General features: G+C 39.6%; 1 protein-coding gene across 11 annotated transcripts; it reads right to left on the bottom strand.

The window, feature by feature from the left end:
* Positions 1–113: 113 nt before the first annotated feature.
* klc1a (kinesin light chain 1a) lies at positions 114–24,805 on the bottom strand. 11 transcript variants are annotated; one of them, XM_027020438.3, is made up of 17 exons: positions 24,520–24,805; positions 19,799–20,075; positions 19,591–19,656; positions 19,259–19,423; positions 18,735–18,813; positions 17,789–18,014; positions 17,313–17,400; positions 16,629–16,730; positions 14,312–14,485; positions 13,656–13,755; positions 11,941–11,990; positions 11,347–11,414; positions 10,983–11,091; positions 10,487–10,648; positions 5,552–5,682; positions 3,311–3,377; positions 114–2,541 (listed from the first exon to the last, which is right to left on the bottom strand). In XM_027020438.3, exons 2-17 carry the CDS (start codon positions 20,072–20,074, stop codon positions 2,476–2,478), a joined length of 1,929 nt encoding a protein of 642 aa, XP_026876239.2. In that variant the 5' UTR covers position 20,075; positions 24,520–24,805; the 3' UTR covers positions 114–2,475. The 11 variants fall into 11 exon arrangements, 8 of the variants coding, with proteins under 8 accessions (XP_026876239.2, XP_081580359.1, XP_081580358.1 ...); XM_081724233.1 differs by lacking the exon at positions 24,520–24,805 and adding an exon at positions 20,181–24,430 and having other exon boundaries at positions 10,514–10,648; XM_081724232.1 differs by lacking the exon at positions 24,520–24,805 and adding an exon at positions 20,181–24,426.
* Between the last annotated feature and the right edge of the window lie 86 nt (positions 24,806–24,891).

The raw sequence follows: 24,891 nt of genomic DNA, 5'->3' as shown, positions 1-24,891 counted from the left end.
AAATGAATAGCTAGGATAAGGATACAAGAGTTATATGTACTTCAGGTTCAGCACAGTATAGCTGAAAATGCACAATGATGAGTGTAAATAGCAAAGGTTTTTATTTTTTTGGGGGGGGGGGGTGTCTTTATTCAAGTATGTACAATTTTACCACACAATACCCAAGAGAAACAAGAAAATCAAACATGACACAAAGTAGGCTACCTATGCAAGGGAGTGATTTAAAATGGGGCAGTGCAATCCTGACTAAACATGTACACATGTGCAGACAGACACCCACCCACAGGATGGGATATATTCTGTCATGTTCTCAGTAAATCAGAGGACTGATAGTTAAGAAAGGGTCCATTAAGATCTATGAAAACACTCTGAAATAGTGACAGAATAATTCTAGGCTTTTATCCAAGGTTACCCACTCAAATGTATAAGATTTTGAGATCGGAAGATATCTAAATCTTTAACCTCTGATTTCATTTATTTATTGTGGATTTTTAATTTTAATATATATTCCTAAACTGTCTGTACGACCACAGAGCTTACATAGGGTACCATGTCAGTATTGCTGCAAAGACAACAAAATCACCTGGAAACTGATCAACAGCCTAGAACATCTCACCACACAAATTGTCATCATGTTTGCATTTTTGTTAAACTCTTACCTTTTCATTCCCACCTTCAAAAAAATATAGACATCAATTTGTGAATGCAATTAACAACAAACATTTGAACATACTTTCAAATGTTTAACATGCACATATATAGCCATAGCTAAAATAGTAACAGAACAGGTCAGAGATATGAAGAAAAATGAAGAGATGCCTTTAATCACAGATGCAATAAAACACCAAGGCAAGCAGATTTTGCCAGCAGAATGTGGTATATAAGGTCAAACGGAACCCAAAACAGAGCAGCTACTGTATTGCACTTTGTCATAATGCAGCCCAATGCAGAGAAATAAAAATTGCATGAAATTGTTTAATATTTTCTCAAATACATAATTTTTGTTGAACATGTTTTTTCAAAGTTCATTTACTTCTTAGAGAACTGGTTAAAGTCAGATAGCACAGAGATCCTTTGTAAGGTCTTTCTATCAGCAAAACCGATCAAAGGAATCTGAAGGCATGTTTTCTGTATCCTGTTTCAAGTTTATATACTTATAGGGATAAAATGTTCCATACAGTGCATATTCATCTAGTGTCAGGCATACCTAGAATTTAAGATCCACATGATGACCAGTCTATAATATTATATACTCTATATAAACATAATTAAAGGATTCCTGCAGTCAGTCATTCTCTGTCAAAAAAAAGGGGGTCCTGCAATAAGTCATTTATTCTCTTAAAAAAAAAAAACAGCTAGCACATCGATTTATTTTTTATCTTCAAAACTATTTGACAGACATTCTGGAAAGGCAGTCACATATTCATAATAAAATGAGTTAAATAGAACCAGTCCATCAACTCACCCAAGTCACTTTGATGTATCTTTATATTTTTAAAAAATGTAACAGATGAAGTTGAGGTAAAAATAAATTTTACCGTAACAGATAAAGCCAAACATAATTCTATGAGATCAGACAAGTGCAGTTTTCCTTAGTATTCCAAAACATGCTCTTTCAGTCCTGAGAAACCCCTAATCCACCCCTAATCCAATCTTAATTTTGGACATACAGAAGAGTTTGATGGCGATGAAGCCATTAGGTTAAGGGACAATTTAAGGTTTCCTAAACAAACCACTTCTTTAAAAAAAAAAAAAAAAATCAAAACAAATGCAGTAATGTGCATTACTGAATGTAAACAAATACCTTATTGAAATAGGTATGGTGCATAATTTCTCAAAGAAATAAATAAGTTCAGAAATAAAATTGGGACAATCTTCTATCATGAAGCTGTACCTATAATGTTACTGAAAAGATCACCAAAAATAAAGGTTTTGGTTGTCAATGGCATTATTTTACATGACAGAAAATAAGTGACAGATACTATTTCTATACATACAAGGACACATCTAAATTACGCAGTCACGAGTTATCCTTCACAGATAGCCCAGAGGGTCACAATAAAGAAAAGAGAAAATAGATTCTGCAGCATCACTGGGTCAAATGTGCAGTGAACCTGTCAGTGCCCAGTTTTAGTAATCAGCACAATTCACTTTTACTTCCGGTTTTCCCCCTGGCAAATAACATATTGCCTGCAGAGGTATGGGTCAAATGGCATTTCAGTATCAACTTTTGAGTGTGGTTAGCTTGGGAGTGGGTTGAGAGCATATGGTTTTGTTAGTTGCACATAATTAACTGGTGGCTGTTTATGTTGTCTAAAAACATAAGGTATTCAATTTTAAATATCATTACAATTTAGGAAAGTTGTGAAAGTTTAAGGCTGTTAAAAAAGGGGGCTGGGGGTACAGGGAGAAGTGTGCAGCACTTGTCCACATTCCGGAACCTATCCATGTCCTCCCTCTTGGGAACTCAGGCTTTCAATGCGCCAGGTCAGCATGACTGGCACTCAGGTCCCGAGTCTTCCTCAGACGATTATTTCTCTCCTGTCCATGACACACAGGTGGAGGAAAGCAATAATGATGAGTTGCTGAGAAGTAAATCTCAGTTAGATCACTGTGGGTAAAGAAGCTTCTGGGTAAAGACCTTCCCAATCTAATGTTGTTTTTTGTTTTTAAATCAAATCTAATGACACAAATGTAGTATCCAAGTAGTCTCAAGTCAAATCTGCTCAAAAAATGAAGTTGCCTTTTCACACATTTTTCCAATTTAAATTTCAACATGTGAGAACCAAGCAATTTATTAATAGCTATTTAAACACTACCAATTTAAAAACATTACACTTTCAAAATGTACTTATATATTTATCCCTGGAGTAAATGTCCTAGTATAACCAAAAATTGTCAACCATTTCTTTACTCAATATGCAATTTTGCTGGTTTCTGAACATTAAGTAGTGTGAAATTCAATCATGGGTGTTCCATAATTTCAAGCTTTTCAGGGTTACTGTGATGGTTAGTTGACACTGAGAGACAGAACATGTTAGTCTGTGATCATGGTGGCGTACTCTCTCACATGCAGGATAAGTCAAAAAAAAGTTTTGGAGCTGTTTGGCAGGATGTGGGTTTGCTGGCTTTGGTTGACATTAGTGAATGCCAGGTGAAGTCTTAAATTGAGAGAAATACGAACGTGAATTGGCTGATAGATGGCCAAGAAAAGGAACCAGAAACCAAAGGCAGGTTGTTTGACAAGAAGAATATTTGGAGGGGAGAAACAAAGAAAGAAAGAGATAGAAAGAGGGACTAACTTTCTTACTTTGTAGAGTTCTCCCGCAGGTTTGTCCAGCTTGTTGAGAACCCCCAGAGAGTTGGCCCTCTTCATGCTGCTTCCGACAGTCACATGCAAGTGAGTCAGGTCAAAGGGCACGCATGAGTGATGTGTGTGGAGGGGAATGGCCATGGTGTGTGTGTGTGTGTGTTAACCATGTTAATAAGTCACACAGGTTAGTGTCACTGTACGACATAAGGCAAAACCTCTACCCAAATTGGACACATTGGGGAGAAAAAAAAAAATGCATGAAATGATGTTAAACATAGAATGGGGCAGTATTAAGATGCAGACACAGTGCTCTGTAAGAGGACAACATACACTGGACACCCCAACTCCTTCCTAATCTCCATTTTTCACTATAACATTGTCTGCTCTGTTGACTATACCACACCATAGTCCCCATGAAACAACATTTATGTGCATACCAGCACGGAGGCAACATGCTTTCCTTTAACATTGCTGCAGAACCTCTTGGCTTCTCCCTAACTGGCATAAGAGTACCGCCACTGTTAGACTGTGACCAAAGACATTCATAATCACAGCAGTACATCAGAAAGACCCATCAGTCTGAACAGGAGTGAACATGAGGAAAGATCAGAGTGAGGGAAGCAGCATGTAGAATTCAAGACACAAACAGAGAATCAAACTGAGAACACAACAGGGAGAAGGCATATATAACAAGAAACATACAAAACCGACAGAAAGAAGAATTGAGAGGAAGATGAACGTCTTAAGCAGAAAACTAAAGCAGGTGAGAAAATGGAATAAACATGCAAGCTATAAATGGAAAAATTTATTTAATTAAATTGTATAAACAGCAGAGAGAAGTGGTCAAAAGAATTTACACACAAGGAGCCCATGCAGACAAAATAAGACACAATAAAAATCACACAGCACTTGGGCATTTTATAAAAGACTGTTTAAAAAATTAAACATTTATTTGAAAACAAAGAAGTAGAGAATAAATTAAAAAAAACATAAAAAGGAAGTCCAACACAACATGCTGAAACAGGCCATGCAAAAACTAAAAAGGGAAACCTTTTTTTTTTTCCTCCTGTGTGACCATACAGTACGGCATGTTAATTCTACTTAAACCTGTAGATTTTTTAGGTGAGGTTGTATGGTTACCCAGTAAAAGAATTTAAAATAAAATTAGTGCTTTATATTCAGTCACAGTTTCCTTTTTGAGTTTAATTTTAAAAATGTTTTTTTTAAAAAAAAAACAAACAACCCCACAACATCAGTATATGACAGTGTAATTAAGTTAGTGACATTTTGGCATATTCATGTTACAACATGAAGTGGTAACTGGAGTTACAGACATGAGAGTCTGCCAGTGAGCTGGTCTTACAGTGTAATACATTAGTGAATTAAAACTATAATTTTCTTTACACATCAGTGTTATGCAGGCCTGCATTTGTACAAAAACAGAGTCTTGTTAATCAAGCAGGTAAATCCCTTATTCCCTTGAAAGCATTTAGTGGAGAAAGGGTGAGAGATGTACTGCATATGAAATTGTTTTTAAACTTAGAAAAATGAACAAAACTCTCAAGTCAACTATAATTCCAGTTCCATTAAGAGGTGTAATTTATTCTTCATTGCCTATAAAGCACAAAGCTCTTACTTAAACCACAGTATATAGTCTGTCAGTAAGTTTACATTCCACCTTTCAAAAGCACAGAATAATATGAGGACAGGTACCACACACTGTTTTTAAAAATGTTTCCACTCTTGAGTTGCATGGATATTAAAGCTCCTTATTCTTCATTCTGTGCACTTGCAGGTTATCCGCCACACGCTTTCACTCTCAACCCAAAGACAACCACCACCTCCTAAGACACATCTTCAAATTTTATCCCCTCCTTGTCTGCAATTTTATAGTTTGAAGCTATACTTTCATTATATTTTGTTCTAGTGAATCTATATTTCTACACTGCTCCAGTTGACGTCCTCTGTCCCTTGTCATTCAATATTCTCCAGCATTTATATTCCCTTTTGTCTTGAAGTGAGGAACTGCTGAAACAGCACCACTCATACACTTATACTACTTGTCCCTCTTCATAAATGCACCTTTAAGATTTAAACTTCATTTGGTCTTTTCAGCACAGTGTAGCAGCTCTGTCAGTGTTGCAGTATCTGGTGAGCGTCTAGGCGTCATACCCCAGGCCTGGTCCATAGCTGGATAGGTTGGGCTGTGGGGAGGGGGGGGGGGGTGATAATAGTTACCCAGGGTTCTTCGGCTCGTTTTCTCGTGAGCTGCCTCCTTTGAGTTTGCGGACTAGTTTCTCGCTGCTGCGGCGGAGGGAGGCACGGAGTTTACTGAAGGAGCCGCTGCGCTTCAGTGAGCCCGAGCCATCCTGCACACAAAGAGACTGTATCTTTACAAACACACATACACACCCCCATAGTGACAAGCAGGGCCTGCACACTGGGTGTAACTTTTGCACATGCATCCACTCTCAAACGCACACAAATGACAACTACCTCTTCTTAAACAATTGCAGCATGCCATGTTGGATCATAAACATCTCTAGCTGTGCTGAAATTCAGATTATCCAGCCACATGCAATTAATTAGATATAACTTTATAACTTCATTCTCATATCATCAATAATCGGAATGGTGATATCATGCAGTTTTCAATGTATGAATTTGAATATAATGCAATAGAAGCTGCATGTTTCAACTCTAACCATAATATGGTAGTAAAATGAGCCAATATGTATATAAGCAAGCATGAGAAGACTGACTGCAGATAACACTCAGATAGGCACATTTGCACTGCACATGTTCCATTTTACAGCAGTACGTCTTTTTTATCCTTATGCTGAGCTTGTTGCAAAGATTTGCTCACTTTTGACAAAAAACATTTATTGCTCAGGTGGTTACAAGACGTGTACAACAAGTTTGAATGGTTGCAGTTTTGCTTTTGTTTTTTGTATGCTATTTTAGGGATATTTTGAGAGGTTTAGGTAATTATACTGTTGCCTTTGGTATTGATGGCTCTGGTCCTTTAGGTTTACCCCTCTTTGCTCTGCTGCAGTCTCCTCTGCTGTGAGGCCACCCTCTGGGCTCTGATCCCAGCTCCTCACCAACAGCAGAGCAAGGTGTAGTGGCACAGAGGAAAGAGCCAAACGTACACACAGAAGGAAGGATATGTTGCAGGGAGATGGAGCACTGACAAGAACTTAGCGGAAAATCTGCACCTTCACCTTCAAAGGAATTACATGCACACACAGTCTATATGGAAGGTATGTCACATTGAATCATTGTGGACATCTTCCACATATGCGCATATACATACTCACACACAGCAGTAAGAGAGAGAACAAGGAAACAGGCAGAGGCTGTAGTAAGCACAGTCAGTTTTATTAGAAGTTAAGAAAGACACAAGATGCAGCAACACCAGATTAGTGAAAGAGTATTACACTCTGTATTTATGCCATATATTCATTCCACCTCATCATTCTCCTTCTACTCATCTGCATATCATAATTCTTTCCCTGCTTTTTAGATGCGTGTTCTACTCAGTGGCCTGACATTAATGATCTATAAGCTATAGTATTAGGAAAGGAGGGGTGGAGCATAGCCATTATACACCAACTTTAGAGAGCAGCCTCAAGGTACAATCATGCCACTGTACAGAGGGTTGCCACAAAACAGCTACAAGAGGCCATATGGAGACAGGCACATGCAGAGGCATGACTCAAATGGCCCCTGACAAAAACTTCATCATTGCATGGCTGAAACAGTGGGTACAACACAAACATTAGTACATGGCGTGATGGACATCATTCAAATACTCCAATGGGAGGGGGGAAAAAAACCCCAACAAACAACAAACAAAAAAAACCAAACAATCTGCCCAATTTTCTGGCTTTGATACTAGATTTCACAGACTTGGTGAGGTGGAGAGGGATATACAAGGATATATACGGGAGTCTTGTGACAGCAGAACATTACACTCTAGGTGCCTTAGACACCAAAGTGTACAAGTCACTTAGTGACAGAAAGAGAAGTGAATGTGACAGATTAAACCTTGGATTAATAGACAGACAGACAGACAGACAGACAGACAGACAGAGACAGACAGACAAGAGGTTCCTCTAGTGCTAAGATCTAAAGACATAGACTTAACTATACAGTGCTGTGATACTTGAGTCAGCTCTGACAAAGAGGAAAAGCCAGGAGTGGCCCACATATAGCAAAGCAAGGCTTCTGAGCCTGCTTTGGCCTGCCTGTGCCCAAAGGAGGAGGAGCAGGAGGAGGGTGAAAGGAACCAATCGGAGAGAGCAGACGGAAAAAACAGCAAAGCTGGAGAGGGAGGCAAGGCGAGCGTCCATCATGCAGAAGGTAAGTTCTACAACCACAACAAGGCATCTGGAGTTACACCTGCTGACCACACAGAAGAGAGGGAGGGAGAGAGGAGAGTAAAAGAAGAGTAGAGTCAGCAGGGGAAAAAGGGAAAAAAGACAGAGAGAGAGAAAGAGAGAGAGAGAATGCAGAGCAAGAGAAACAAAAGGATGTTGCATTAGTCATAAGACTGAAAATTGAACCTGGGGAGAGGTGACAAGTGAGTGGAAAAACCTCAGGACAGAAGAGGGAAGTGTAACAGTAAACTGAAACCAGATCAAGATACCACCAGTCTAGACTGAACACCAGATGGCATTGTACCTGCTATACAGAGTCTTGGAGCTGTAACTGCTTACAAAAAAAACCTTAAACAAAATCTGCCAAGCAAAAATCAAGAATCAGCGGGTTTAAAAAATTAAATAGAATACAAGAACCAACAAGCTGACATGTAGGAATAGAGGACAACTAATGCAATATTCATGCCACTACACGGTCAAAGTATGAAAGCTATTTTTGCATTTCTGTGACTATTCAACTAAACGAAAAATCTTAAAATTACCATAATTTTTCTGTAGCCATCATACTTCACAAAAACAAACTATTTGAAAGAGGAGAAGGTTGAGGGGCTAAAGCCTAAGCTTTGTCTCAGTCCTGGGGCTATTAACCCTGACTACATCTGTAGCTGCAGGCCCATGATGCCATAAAGGCCAGCCAGACAAACACAAACATGCAACTGCTAATAAACCAAAGGATAAATGAACAAGAGCAGAACAAAGAAAACAGGGAAATAAGGACAAGATCATGGTAGAGGTGTGGAAAACGGATCAGATGACCATGAGTAAGTGAAACAGAATGGGCATTTAAAGGAGCATTTTTAATTTATCAAAGAGAATAGAATAATACTGCTTACCCACATGCCCACATACAAATAGCTCAGAAGACCAGAGCATGCACAATGAGAATAGAGACCTACACACAAGAGAAGTACAGCACACAAAGCCCACGCCAAAACGTTGTGTGAGAGCCCAACAGGTACATGAAGGTGTGTGAGGGACCCTGCTGAAAGCATACATACATACATACAAGCTTTGAGATTGTGTGAGGAGTTCATTGTTTAAATGTATGTGGCAAAAGCAAACATACATGCTTAGACATCTGAGTGACTTAAAATCAGTGTTCCCATTTACTTGAATATCTGGCAGGACATAAATATACCACTTAATCCACAAGCGCATTCAACAAAGTAAGAGATAGAAATAGTGCTGGAAGAGAAGTATGTACAACAGAGAAAGAGTCAGAGAGAGAGAGAATTAAAATGAGGGCAAATTTAGACACAATCCAATCAATCAGTCTGTTAGATATAACTAGACTTGCCCCCAGGCCAAACTGAGGGCAGACTATTGCAGTAAAGAATGCTGATTGGTTGTCCTGCTGCTAAGGCTACCGTTGCTATGGGAGCAGGACAGCACTGATCTAGAACTGCAGAGAGACTACAGCAGAGGAGTTAGGGTCAAAATAGCAACTAAGAAACTGCAGCTCTATAGAAAAACACATTTAGATTCAAAGTACTATGAAAAGCTAGTCAACAGTATTTTAGATCACTGTTTTAAGTTAATTGGAATGTCATGAAACTGTGACCAACTGATCAGAAAACACAAAACTGTTAGTTATCTGCTTAACACAAGAAAAAAATTCTAATAATGTTATGAAATAGTTTGACAGTAACAGTTCTATTTATAACTCAAAACCCTACAAGTAAAGGCATTTGGCCTTCTAAGCAATAAACACTTGTTTGTGAATGAATATTATGCCCACATAACTTGTTTTACTTGATAACTTTCTCTTCAAGAAATGTTGCTCACAACTTGTGAACTAGATCAAGTAAATGATTTCAAATGCATGTGTAAGCAGAGGATTTGTTGTATTTGTTGTCCAATACATATTCATTTTACTTACCAATTTTTGCATTTAGAGTATGATCACATAGATATGCATGAGGTGAGTTTTAAAAAAAAAGCTCCACATTCTAAATAAGGTTAGAACACTAACAGAGTTTTGGTTCAGATCTTAATAAATCACTATAAGAAAACTCAACCAGCATTAACATCATATCAGACAGAAGGTCTTTTCACTAAATTCAGTAGACTTTCCATCATTTTTAGCTTGTCTGATATATTGCTTATTAATCATTACTGTGTCTGTCAGTGATCAAAGATCCATCACAAATAAATGCGCTTGCAGTTCCAGATGCTCTAACTACTTTAGAAAGTGATCAGTCTCAAGGCAGACTGTTCTAGACAACATGACTATTAGAAAGCATTTTTTTAATTAACAAGAGAATAAAACTGGCTGAATCCCAATTCAAAAATTGGTTCAAGATAACTATCAGGTCCAAATAACTATCAGCGTTAAATAAGAAAAATGAGTTGCATTTAATTAATGAACAAGGGGTCCGTCTTGATTACATTATGTTTCTGAATGCTGGTCACTTAATATAAACCACATTTCATCTGTGTGATTAAACAGAAAGTGCAACCGACTGATGGGGATATGAGTCAGTCAGATGTCACTCAGCTGGCATTGACGTTTCACAACCCACGAAGTGGGAGTTTCTGGACTGAAAATTAATGGCTGTGTGTACACCTGTACACATCACCCTCATCACTCCCATCATTCTACACTGTCTTCAAACATGACCTCGTTACAGCATGCCCTCCTTCAGCTTCCCCAAGTGCCATGGCTGTGTGTGTGTGTGGGTGTATGTGTGTGTGTGTGTGTGTTTGGCTGGGCGGTGTGTGCTGTACTTACCCCGTTCCACTCCACACTCATACTCACTTCCTCTCCTCCGTCTGGGCCGCTCTCGTACTTCACGGTATCGGAGGTGAGGCTCTCCCTGCTGCACTGCTTCTCCCGAGCCTCCGTGTCGCATAACACCTCTGCTACACGCTGCTTGTGGGCTGTGTCCAGACCCTGGGAGAGATACATGCATGGGCAGATGTGCATCGGTATTATAAAGACCACTCTTACCACAATGAAAGACGACGAAAGGGCAGTTTTAAAAATGTTTCATGCCATTTGACAAAAATTTTCCCTGCACAACACCAGGGGACTGCAGACAAACTTGCACCAAATATCAGGACTGTCCAATAGTAAAAGAGCAAGGGAACATTCTTTTTGGATTATCTTCGTGTCTGGCTAAAGGTTTCCAACTCACTGCTCTGTGAAAAAGCTATAACTTCATGGCAAATCATGAAATTACCACATTAACAAATGCCTAACAATACTCTACCAATACAATGCCAACCTGTTTTCGGGAACGCATAGCAGCCTCCTCTAGAGTCTCAGCAGCGTCAAACTTGCCCTGCCGCCTGTAGAGAGCCCCCAGGTTCTTCAGCGTGGTTGTCACTGTGGGACTACATGGAGCAAACAAACAATTCCAAAATGTTTTGTTGGGTTTTTTTTTTAGATTATACAAAAATCTGATCCTTCACTGGGAACATCTGAGGCTGGTTACCATGCTAACAGCCACACATGTGGTTGTGAAGTGTGGCATAATGAAAGTACATTTATTAGTAATACTGTAACTGCATCAGATTATTAACTGTTGCCTGAGAAGACAACTGCTACAAAATAACTGCTACATGTATGATAAAGAAAATAATTCTGACCTGTCTACTTTGCAGGCCTTGTACCAGCCACCATAGTCTCCGAACAGAGAGCCATCCTTCTGCTTTCCCTGAAACACACAATTATTATTTACAACCAAGCTCTCCAAAATGCAGATACACACTTGCAGCATTTTTCATTGCAGTTCTTACAACAAAAAATTATCACTTGAAGATAAGAAAATATTAGCAACATTTTTACTTCCAGGACAAACATCATTTTATGCAAATTGTTTCTCTAAGCTTGCTAAAATAACAGATTGGTATATCAGTAGTCCAGCGCTCCAGGGTTTAAGATTTAAGCACTCATCAATCAAGATAAAACTTCTCTATTCAAATCATGCTACTGTTGGTCTACCAAGTGCTCATGTATACATATACAGGCACAAATACACACGCACTCACAGATAAACACATACAAGCACACACACAGACATATACATGATCAAGGAAGCATGGCATTATTTCCAGTGCTAGAAAAAGGTAATGGGTAAAGAGACTAGAAACCAATGAAATATCCTCCTTTCAGTACTGTTCAGCTCAACATTTGCAGTTTTCCATTTATGTTCATATGATTTATGAATTTTCACTTATCACCTTGCTTTCTTCTCTCTCTTCAGCATGCATCCAGATGGGCTTGTTTTCATCTGCACAGGCAAGCAGTGTAAAATGAGAAAAATACACAGACACCCCCTAATAGCTCCACCCTCCCTGCAACCTTTTAGTTTAGTTTTAGATGTTCAACATTAATCATGCCTCTGTCTTCCTGAGGTTTTCACACTGGCCATGGTGTGCAGCTGAAAGGCAAAAGCAACATAACTGCAGATTCACAATTTTACAGTGATTAAGCATGGGCTGAGGAAGCCTATAGCTTTTGATAAGCCCTCAGGAGCAAGAGGGCATGACCCAACACGTCCTATCAAAATAAATATGCACTGAAGCAAATTAAGACATCAGGGTTTGAATAGACCAAATCCTCAGAACAGCAGGGAGGAAAAGTCTGAAATAGGTCCTTATTTTTATAATCGCATAATTCTAAACATGGCATAGCAGACTAAAATATTTCCTCCTATCATTTTCCTTATTAACTTCTGCTTCACCATCTTTACGGTACTCCCCTTGAGTTACTGCTGATACAGTGTTTTATCTGAGCACCATCAGAAATATGTATGTATGTATGCATGTATGTGTGTAATATATATATATATATATATATATATATATATATATATATATATATATATATATATATATATATATATATATATATAATATAAATAAATAAATAAATTGAACAATTATATTTTTGCAATTTTCAAGTGCTGCTGCATTTAAGAATTATTTGCACAGACAGGGAAATTTTCTGTGATGGTGACTGTTTATCAAAGTAAAAATGCAATATGTAAAGTTAATTATATAAATGGGTAGATGACCACCACATTTTAAATGCTATGAATCCAACATATAAAGTGATACTTGTTGCCAATTTCTTCAAGTAACTTTTTTTTTTTTTTTCCAGATCACAAAGCAAAAAGGGTAAAGACTACAAAAGGGGACAGGCTTTTTGAAGGGGTTTTGGACTGACATCAGCAGGCTACCAGCACATAATAATTGGCAACTTGTGCCAATTATGATGTTAGTCAGGAACCCCCTGAAGGCAGAGTAAAGTGGAATATAATAGGATACACATTAATCAGTCCTATGATTAATTATAATAACACACCTCTCGTCTCTTTTCTGGGAACTCTGTGTTTTTTGTTTTTTTTCATTAAACACAGCAGCCTTCTTTTCCCAATCCTTACATCTCTCTTCCCATACCAAAGCATGGCTATCAAGAGGGATGAGAGAGTGACGGCTGCTAAGTGAGCTCAGAGGGCACATCCTTCTAAGACACCAGCCACAGAGCACTGCCAAGTGTCTCGCTGCCCTCACAAGCAGAGTGCAACCAAGGGTCTTGATGCATATAAAGGAGAGTGCTTAACACTTAACTCTGCTCATCTACGCAGAGGCCAGAGTGAATCAGTACAGCACTCTGTGAAAGAGAGACTCTTACCGCTGTGTTGCAGTCAAAAACAGCAGACAAAGCACAACACAGATTCTCTGCTTTGCTGGCAGTGTTTCTCTCGTGGCATGACTCAGGAGCCCATTTCCTCCTTTACAGTGTGTGGGATGGGGGTCTTAATCCTGACTGGCAATGCTCACACACTGAACTTACACAGGAGTGCTATAAGCAGGGAAAAGTTTAATAGTAGTAATAAGCCATAGCAGTACTGTAAAATGGAAGGACCAGAGGAAGAGTCCAGTTTGCTTACCGTCCACAGATCCAAACTCCCTCTCATGAGCTCGTGTGAGGATCTCTTTATACAGAGTCTCTGCTTGCTTAAACTTGCCCTGCTTTAGATAACATGAAGCCTGATAGACAGAGAGCGAGAGAGAGAGAGCGAGAGAGAGAGAGCGCTTACCAGTCAGTGGTGAGAGGAAAAAAAAAAGACTGGTAGAGGAGATAACAGCTGTGGATGGCTGCCCAAAACATGATAATTCAGGAACCAAAGATATTATTGAGCACCTAATAAACATCCCAGCTATGAGTGACTGTGCTCCAACATACTGCAATTGCCAGACAAATGACTGGGAATGCTGTCTGAGGGAAAACATGCCAAAGCAATTGCTCAGAAAGGCATTTTACTTGTTTGTGCTTTTTACCACTGACTGCACTAAGAACACAAGCTTATATGCAAATGAATCAGCTGTACATGGGAGGGATCAATCCTTATGTGGTGGAACAATGTGGCATCTGAGGCTGACTGCTTTCTGCCATAACATATTACAGTGTCCTGTTACTCTGTTTTCACGTGTACACATACAGCATTATAGCACACCAAGTACACTTTGTATGAGCCAGGATTCCTAGCCACTCTTATAAACTACTAGAACGCCAAAACAAAGAATGAGTCCAAATTGAAAGTACCAAATTGTTTTTTGTCTTGGCTACGTTCGGGTCATCAGGGCCCAGTTTGGTCTGGTAGATGTTGAGGGCTCTCTGGTAGTAGTGCTCCACCTCCTCATACTTGCCCTGGTTCTGACACAGCAAGGCTAGGTTGTTCAGCTGCTTTGCCACATCAGGGTGGTCCTTCCCCAGCACCTGGCACAAACAGACACACACAGCTATTCAACCGCTTAAAAAGAATGATCATCATAAGGTAAATTTTAGGAGTTGTTATATGCACGCATATACAGAAAGCCACACAAACAAAGAAAGACAAAGATAAAGGGAACTACAGAATGTATTTTCAATGAGGGAAAACACACATACAATAATGAACAATCTAAAAAATACAATTCTAAACATTTTTTTTAAACTTTCAAAAAAAAAAAAAAAACACACACTCTCCCACAACAGTACAGTTTTAAAGAAAATGACATCTGTACAAAGCAGAATCTAACTCTTAAAATATTTAAATGTATAGTCAAGTTAGCATTGTGTTCTGTTATCCAGTTATATTATCATTTTTTGTCCCAGTAGACATATCAAGCTGAGGGCATTATTATAATATATGGTTTGGTACAGCAAACCAAGAGGAGGGAGTAATGACCACCCACAGCCATGTTATATTCCTTTTAAAACAGGCTTGGGCCCATAACTAGGCATTACCTACAGTACAGTATTGAACCCTACATAACTAATGTTTATAATATCCTCTAAACAAATTATCATATATGAAGGCATTAAGTAAGCACATGAACAAAAAACACACACTAACAAAATTGTACAATTCAGTACTTACCCAGTAACGCCGTTTATTTAAATTTAATCATTTAATTAAATACACGGAATAAGCCCATCCAAAATATACCCTTGATAGTCCCCTACAATAGCAAAAGTCATATTTACCATTAATACAACGGCTAATATTGCAAAGCTCTCATGCTGGCAAAAAATGCAATAAACACAATCAGATGTTATAAGAGGACCAAGCTGCTAGAGTCAGAATGGGAAGATCAAATGAGAACTGTTTTTGATAAGTTACTAAAAAAATTAACAAACCTGTGTTTAAAACACTCATAGCAGCACAAGCCTACAACACTATGCTGTAAAAACAGAGAAGTGAAGCAAGTTGTGTCCCTTTCCCACTTTTCTACTCTTGGTCTCCAATTTTTCCTTTTTCACAAAAGGAAGATATATCATTAAATATCTCACTAAAACGGTGTCAAGACACTAGACTGACCACTTAGGCCTGACACTGCACCTGCTATGTCTTCATCTGCCATCCCCCCTCTGAAGCTGCTTCTAGAACTATGGTGTCGAAAGAGTAAATTGTTATTTTGTGCTCTCTCCTTCTCATTATACACCATACATCTCACTGTCCCACTCTGCATCTCTAATAAGAAGCTACTAGGCACCAGTGTTGGAGAGAGGTGTGTTGAGGCATTGACTGGTCACGGTCTAGGTCTGTTTGTGTGAGTGGCTGGTTAACTAGGACATCATCATCATCATCATCATCATTGCTTTGAGTACTGACTATACGCAATATTAACTGCCAAGAGAACAGAAATATTTAAGACATTTCAGCTATTTTAATTGTCATCTGTATAATCATCTGTCATTTGCATCACGAAAGCCTGAGTTTAAGCAAATAGGGCAAGCAAAGAGTAATTTTGTAAAAGGCCTCTTAACTGCAGATACAGACAGACAGTCTGGTTTCAGCAGATTCCTCTCTTCATGATAAGGCTGAGCTGAGTGGCGGTAATCCTTACTGAGCAGTCTTATGCAATTCTTACAGCACACCGACATTCCCAAAAGCTCAAACTACAGTTTTGAGGTTTGACAGAGAACACCTCAATAATGAGGTGCTTCTTACTAAAAGGTCCTGCACAGAAGAAAGAGATGTGCCTAGGGTAGAAACGAGGAAATTATTTTAAGGATTCAGAAATATTTTTTTTCAGTGGAAAAAGAGAGGTAGGAAAATTGGGGTGAGAAAGAACAGGAGATAAAGTTTAGACTCTCACTCAGTTCCTTCCCACTTATCACCAGTTTGCATGTCTCACTTCTCTTTAGATGAGACTAAAATAAGCTTGAGCTTCCCTGGCAACCTTATTCTCCCTGAAGTCTTACTGGGAACTGTATAGTGTAGCTTAATCCTAAGGGACGCATGTAGCACCAAGAAAGCTAGAGAGCTATGAAGCTGAATTCACTCTCTGGCAGAGTGATGTCAGAGAACCCTGGGTAGCCCTGTCACAGACTAATGGCAAAAGTGATAGCAGATGACCTTTAAAATCTGACCTACCTTCTCTCTGATCTCCAATGCCCTTTTGCATAGTGGCTCAGCCTCCTTGTACTTTCCTCGCTTACCATAAAGAACAGCCAGGTTATTCAGTGTAGCAGCCACCTACACACACACGCACGCACGCACGCACAAGAAAACAGCAGAAGCTCTCAAAGCAACCAAAATGAAACCACAAAAAAAAAAAAAAAAAAAAAACCACACACACACACAACAGGCCAAATGCTGGAAGTCATCAGATCTTACGAAAAACGATTCTGACTACACAGTCTGATTGAAAAAAGCAAGATCAAATCGTAACCCCTGTGATATGACTTAAATACACTAATGGCCCACGGTGACATTGATCATTAGCCTGATTCAGCCGTACAAATGAGCCCCATGCATGTACAGCAAAAGCTAAGTGGGTACGGCAAAAGAAGAGAGAACAAGACAAAGAGTAGCAGGAACGGTTCCAACCTATTCAGTACACAGTGGTGATGCAGGGCCTGGTGAAGAGGTAGACATAAGCTTAAGATGGTAAACACTACCAGCTCAGACAGTACACATACCTAAACCCACCCAAGTCCGTACTTGGCCTCTTGTTTTGCCTGAAATGAGTAAGGTTGTATGTACTGCCAAACAATGAGGTTGTCTCAAACGAACAATTATATATTCTCCATCCATCTCACAGAAACACACACATACCGCAGGATGGTCTTTGCCCAGTGTTTTCTCTCTGATAGCAAGCGCATCATTCAGAAGGTTTGCAGCCTCTTTGTATTTATTCTGGTCCCTGAGAGGTTGAAGAGAGAAAGGAAGTTAAAACACGCTGCTAAAAACAATGCACATTATGAATGCTATAGTCTATCCAAAAGACAAGCTATGATGACAGAAATCATGCACTGCCTGAGTAACACTAACAGTTAGTCATTATGACAAGTTCTAAATAAAGAACAACATTTAAATTATTTTGCTGATGCTTTTATCCAAAATGACAATTATGACTGAATACAACTTGAGCAATTGAGGGTTAAGGGCCTTGTTCAGGGGCCCAAGAGGGGAAACTTAGTGGTGGTGTGGGGGCTTAAACTGGTAACCTTCTGATTACTAGTCAAAAACCTTAATGACTGCCCACTAAGAGTGCAGACACAAGGTGGCATGAGCTTCATTAGAGAGTGGACCTGTAAACGAGGGCAAGGATGTTGAGCATGGTAGCGACATCAGGATGGTCATGGCCCGAGGTCTTCTCCAAATCCTCCAGTGCCTGTTTGCAGAGGGGCACAGCCACCTCATACCTGCCCTGTGAGGCATACTGGATCACCAGGTTGTGGAGGGTGCGGAGCCTAGCTGGGATCTCGTAGCCACCCTGCTGAGCTGCTGCTACCGCACTACTGTGTGGGGTTTGGACTAGACACAGAGAGAGAAGAATTGCGTAGGGGATCATGTGAGCTTAAAAACAAACAAACAAACAAACAAAAACATTCTCACAAATTTTGAGAAACATACAAGCAGGGCACATATTTCACAGATGCAAAGCAAAATATGCAGAATTTGAAGAGACAGGTTCTCATCTTAGTAGACAAAACAAATAATTTTATTATCCAAAAATGTTTTAAGCACCATTTTCAACTGAACAAAAGGCTGGCTATAATAATTCTCTACAGACCAAAGATGTCATTTTTGGTATTCAACTGGAAATGGAGCTTGGGGTGAAATTTCTGTGTAAATTTACTGTGTAAAAGAATCTGAGTTTTCATATGGCAGAAAGGAGCTGATTTGAAATGTGCCTATTAGAGAAGCATAATGTCCCCTGGATATAAAAACAATGCTGCCTTTACTAAAGGGAGTGGCAGTGAACCTGGACCTCTTGGACCAATCTAGATTTCTCCCATTCCTATCCCATAAGATGTATGTATTCACATCTATTGTTTATCTGAAGATGATAGCAAGGTCATTCAGAGGATCAGCGCAGATGCTAGTTTTGTTGTGTTAACTTATATCTTTAAACACAAACAGGATATCTTACACCAAGTGTTAACTTTAATTACTGCACTCTGATTCATGCAAGCGCAAGTGCAGACACTAATTGGCTCACATGAACTAAAGAAGGAACTGGTGGATACTTACTGCCAGGGCCTGGCTCATCCTGTTCATCAGGGAAAAGATCGTCCAGAGTCTCCCTACTAGAGTCAGAGTCTTTGTCATCCTGAGAGTGGGAGTGGAAAATGGAACATGCACAGAGAGAAACAAGGACACGCAGTGTCATTGTTGTGAAGCACCAAAGCTGTTTTAGTGCTGATGGCCCCTTATGGCCCCTGTCTCACCCCCTTATGGTGAATTATGTTAAATGTGAGTGAGTGAGTTACAAGCCAGGAACATGAAGTGCTGTGACGGAGACCATCACTGTCCAAAGAGGAAGATAGTGTGACAGAGACCATAAGTTAGGGAGTTTAAATAGGTGCTGTGGCTACTAAGCCAGGGAGCTGGCTCTTTGGTCTGGTGGTCAAAGCTCACATTTACCTCCTGTCAGCCCTGGGTTTGAATCCCGGGTAGGGTGGCTGCCTTCAGCCTTCGTTACAGGTGCTTCACATTAAACAAACAAAGAAAAAGAAGTAGAGAGCTAAAATGGGTTGGCTAAAAGAGGCTCTTACTGTTGGGCTGAGGTCCTGGTCATATTTTTTGAGCTGGTTCATGAATTCCAGGTGTTTCTTCTCCTCCTCAAGCTGGGCCACGCTCTGCTCACTCTTCTGCAGACGTTGCTGCGTGCCAGCCAGCTCATCCCGCAGCCACTGGTTTTCTTGGCATAGTCGCCGCACCTGAAACACACAAGCACACACACACACAGAATGCAAGCGTAAGAGATAGTGAGAAAGAGAGAGATGGGAAGACAGAGTGTGCATGTGTGTCATTGTACACTGCACACTGAAAACCTGAGAACATTGCAGTATTAATATTTCAGAATCATGTTGTGGCTATTGTGTACCTGTGCCCGAAGCTTTTGTTTCTCTGCCTCCACTGCACTCAGATGCCCTGAAAGAGCCATCATAACCTGCCAAATTGACATGGAAAAGGGGAAAATGAAAATGTTGCCTGTCAGGCTACTTTTTAAACAGTGACTGAACAAGAAGATTTAAACAAAGTGACACGAATTTCAATCCAGGGTCTATCTTCAACATATTTCACAGCCTGACCTGTGCCTCACTGAGGCCCAGCTCGAGCATCTCCAGAGAGCGCTGGATCATGGCGGTCTTCTCCTCGACGGCACGGCCCTCCTGAGTCTGTTTGAGGCAGCGCAGCGTTCCCATCAGCCCCTCCAGGATAGCATGGTGCTCAGCACGAAGAGCCTCTAACCCCTGCATCACATCCCGGGTCCGACACAACAACTCATCCTGGGACAGCTTCTCGGCAGGGTCACCCTGCCCCTCCACCTCCTTCACACACAGCACACTCGACATGTCCTCACGCATTCTACACACACACACATGTACACACACACACATTAAAATTAAGACATTTTTAGTACAATGATTTCTGGGTTTATAACTCAACAAGCAATCATAAAGACATTCCCACCTGGTCTCACTGAGCATGTGCATGTTTCTCAAGGAAAACTAAGAGAAAGCTAAATCCAGGCTTTGGGTTCTGCTCATACACTGGTTGTATAGGTTTCACAAAAATGGAAGAAGGAAAAAAAATGTATTTCTTTTTATTTATAGCTCAGTGCTTCAGCAGTTTGCAAAGCCAACCATGAAAACAAGTCTCCAAAAATGCTCTACACCAACACAATTGTGAAATATTGCCCGTTTCCCCTCATGCAAAGTAAAGTTCACTTCCTTTTGTTTCAGTTCTTCTATTTCTGAGGAACTAAAGCAATCTAAATCTGTCCTGCCTACACATGAGGACTAGTTAAGTGTAAAACAACCTATAGCATACCATACACGTAGTAAAACTCATCAGCCCAATCACAACATCAACAATGATATTTTCTCCCTAATGTATAAAGCAGCACCTACATCAACAATGAGCAGTCGAAACAACAGTATTGGCCTCAGTGAAAACTATCCACAGGACTGGACAATATGTATTAGATTTCCTTGCATAGTAGTAACAAACCTTCCTTAAACATAAATAAAAGCACGCGCTTATCCAATCATTACTTGATCAGAGCTCTTCACACTACACAAAGCAAATGTCCTTGACATTGCCAAGATTCATTTCACCAGGTGGAATGAGGTTGCGAGGACACAGGGAGAGGCAAAACTGCCATGGGGAGTGGCTTAGCACCTCAAAAGAAACTACAAAGAATGCTGAGATTTCACTTTAGCCTGAGCTAGTCAAATAAATCACAAATAACTCCTTGCATGACTGTTGCCGTTTATGTAAAGAGGAAGTGGGGTTAGACGCTACTGATGTTCTAGCATTCTGCCTACATGAGCACTAACTGGAAGGGGAATTCATGTGACCCAGAGACATGCTAGTATGGTGATGTGATTGCCAATGGGACACGAAACACCACAACATGCTGGGAGAAAGCACACTAATGAACTCTTGTTCTTCAGTCTAGCACACAGATGCATATAACCAACAGGGAATAATGCAATCCAAAAAACAGAAGATAGCATTTAGTAAATCCATTCATGTGCTGCAGTCTCAGACATACAGAATACCTTATGAATTGTTCGCCTTTGGTAAACCCCTTCAAATGTATAGGTCACTTTCTATAAAAATACGGTTTTAAAAAGTGAAACTTCAAAAATCTTCAAGATACTTTGATGCCAGTGAAGCTGGTATATGGCTGATAAAAGCACCAATTTGCCCCTTTTCTGACTGTAGCTGTTATTTTTCCCTTAAACGGATCAGACAGTAAAAAGTGCCAGAAAGGAAAAAAAAACCCAAAAGTAAGGGTAAGGTTTAAGGAAAGCTCTGCAAGTGAATCAGCTTTCATGCAGTTGTTTGAAATGCAAATGTGCGTTTTGAAGTTAAGGGGGGGGGGCTTTGCATCAACACTTAAGCACCAAAATATATATAACAAAAAAAGCCACAATCTGCTAACAAGACCACTCCAACCAACCCCAAAGAAGCCAAAAACTGGATATTCCAATCATTTATCAACAATAATCTTGCTTTCTGAAACAAACAAAAAAAAGCTGTTTATTATGCATTTTGCACACTAAATCCTAGTATATTTTCAGAATTTCAACACCTTCATCAACTCCCCCCCCACCTTTACAGTATATTCGTGTGTCATTATGTATAGTATGGAAAAATGGTGCCAAGGACAGCGGGGCCCCTCTATGTCGGTGGATACTGAAGATGGATGTTCCTGAGGCCACATATAGGTAAATCTCATACATTGTGCGTTTTATAAGGTTATACATAGGTTAAGTGTAATAACAGATTTATTAATGTAAAATTCAATTGCCCTGTCACTTAATCATACATGACAGAAAAAAATCCATTGATATTCATTTGTGAAAAAAAAGTTCTAATTTTGCTGGCCAGAAATGTGTTTGGTAGATTCAGTGTTGATTCTTAAAATCCAAAGAGCAATCTCTGTACATTTGCTTACTCAGTGTGTGTGTGTTGCATGGTGATTTTGTATTTGGTGTCAAATATATAATGATTTGGTTTCTGCTATCTAATCATCAATGTCCTAATCTTATTAACCTTTTCATTAACCCACCATAAATGTCCACAATTTTTATTCAGAATTGAAAGTATGATTATCAAACTGAATAAAAATACAATCTATACTAAATTGGGACCTTGTAAATCGGACAAAATCAAAAACCTCAGTACTGAATCAACACTATGAATTGAAATATTTTTAAAATCACCAGCGAAATATCAATCATCATCTTCACCGTCTACATATTTTCTGTAAAGTGAGTTATACAAAGGTGACAGACTGAAATTATATGTCATGAGATAATGGCTCGATATCTTTAATTAAATACAGAAGTACACAATCAGGGTGAGAAGAGGGAAAGACAAAAACAATTAGAGAAAAAGAACAGAGGAAGTAGTAACTAGTGGTATGAGGTTATTGTGGTTAGTCAGAGCTGATGTGTTCCTCTGATCAAACTGCAGCATGACTCACTGTCCTGTCCACCAGTACACACTCTTATAATGTCAGCAGGAGGAGGGAGCAACACCCTAATGCTTACAAGTGTGACACCACCACATCATTTACCACCTTCCCTGAAAGGGATTCACTTAGAAATGCATGAAAACCATATAATCTTAGTGAAGAACAGGGTATAATAGGAATGATCAGGATTTTTCACCAATAACTGCGCAGAACTCTAACCAATATTCCAGCCAGGTTTATTTATGTCTGATTTCACTGTTTTAAAACTACATTTCCTTTACCTACTCATTACAGCCACAAAGACCTGCTCTCTCTGCATTTATTAAGCACCTGATGCATTGGTCTTTTATCACCAGTTTAGCCCTGGGAAAAGTTGACAATAAGAATTCATTCTGAAAGGTGAATCTCAGCCAACATGGCCTACAGGGTTCTACTGACATTTTAATTCAGCTTGGTTAGTTTCAAGACCAACATCAGAGAGTACATTTCCTGTTAAATTAAAGCAGACGTTATACACAGGCGCACATTTATCTCTGCTCCAAAACAGAAGCATGTAAATACACATTTGTACAAAATTCACAGTAAACATTGAAGACTGGTGATATTCTTTGATGTAAAAAACCCAACTCGGTACAAACTGTCACAAGACGACTATTTGGGATTACCATATTTCGATACGATGAATGCCTGATGGCATAAATATGATAAAAAGAGAAGGGGATGTTAACGTGCTCACGTTAGACAGCTTGTTGCATATGTGTGTGGCCACGTAACTGATCATTCCCTGAAAACAAAGGCCACTTAGCCAAGTTATTTAAAGGTTTGAGTCGGAGCTGTAAACACACATGGACTGCATCTTCCTGACCAAACGCTGTCTGGGCCGGAGGACGAAGGTAACTATGTCAACTCAGTAAAACCACTGCTGGAATACTAATGAAAAACTAAAAAGGCCCAGCTACCTATGATCAATCAGGCAGCTCCAAGACCGGTAAACACAGAATAAACTCAAGACAGTAAGTTAGGTAGCTAGCTTACAAGCGTGATCTTGAATACAAATTGGCTTAAAATTGTAGCTATGATTTAAAAAAAAAAAAATGCCCCAGCTGAGCAGCTAGCTACATTTAAACATCAATCAAACTGAACGGGACACTTCACTAGCGTTATCCAACATGGCTAATTCTGATGATAAAAGCTCTTAGCCATTTAATTAGCCACATAGCGTTGGTTAGGCATCTTAACGTTGTTTTTCACTAGCAAGTCAGGTTAGCTATCCAGCCAGTCAAGTCATACAAATGAAACCTAAGGATTTAGTTCATAGTGACGTTAGGTAATATAATGCAACGAGCTCACCATCTTTCGGTACGAATTAGCTATCTTAGCTAACATTATAGCTACAACTAGCTAGCTAAAAGCGTTGACAGTTCAATATCCGGCTAGTTAACCCAGCTAGCTAGAGATACCAAATTCCTGAAATAAAAGACACTGCAAGAATAAAGAAAAGCGTCGATAAAGTTAACGTTAACCTATTTCTACACGTTTGGACATTGTGGCTATGTCGTTACCGTCCAACTAGTTATATGGATAAAAAAAAAACATCCTAGCTAGCCGGTTATATTTGCCGTTTATTTGGTTCTAACATCAACCCAAGCAATTGTACGTCTACCAAATGGCTTTTTGTCTCATTAGTCACCAGAGTGGTAGGTACGTAACGCCAACTAGCTAGGCTAAAATTTGTAGCTAGCTATTTGACATAAGACGCAGACACTCCCAGTAAACCTAGTCCCAGTTAACCTGCTAGCTCAGCGGTTGAACAACCCTTACCGTTCTGTAGAACATGTAGTCGTCGCCAATTGTTATTCTGTAATTTGTCACACGATAACTTGGATGTTTCACTGGACGTTTTTAATTTGGGCTAAAATTGAGCAGCCCCTCCGGTGAGGCAGTGCCCTCCCTCAAACTGTCCTCTTCTCCCAGACCAAAGCAAAGGAAGTTATTGTGAGCAACTGCAGTAACAGTGCCAGATTACTTATGTCTGAATAGTGAGTAGATAATTTTTCAGCCGATAGTAGTAAGTTTAACACCGCTTCCTTTTTGGATGCTAGCTATATTGCATGCCACATTTTACTCCGTTTAGAATCGCATGAAAGTTGACACTATATGTTTGGGCCGGCGTTAAAGTCGAAAACATCCTAC

This window comes from Electrophorus electricus, chromosome 12 (assembly GCF_041902795.1).
Source record: "Electrophorus electricus isolate QZ-2024a chromosome 12, ASM4190279v1, whole genome shotgun sequence".
NCBI classification, from domain to species: domain Eukaryota; kingdom Metazoa; phylum Chordata; class Actinopteri; order Gymnotiformes; family Gymnotidae; genus Electrophorus; species Electrophorus electricus.
This window is presented reverse-complemented; position numbering and strand designations above follow the sequence as displayed.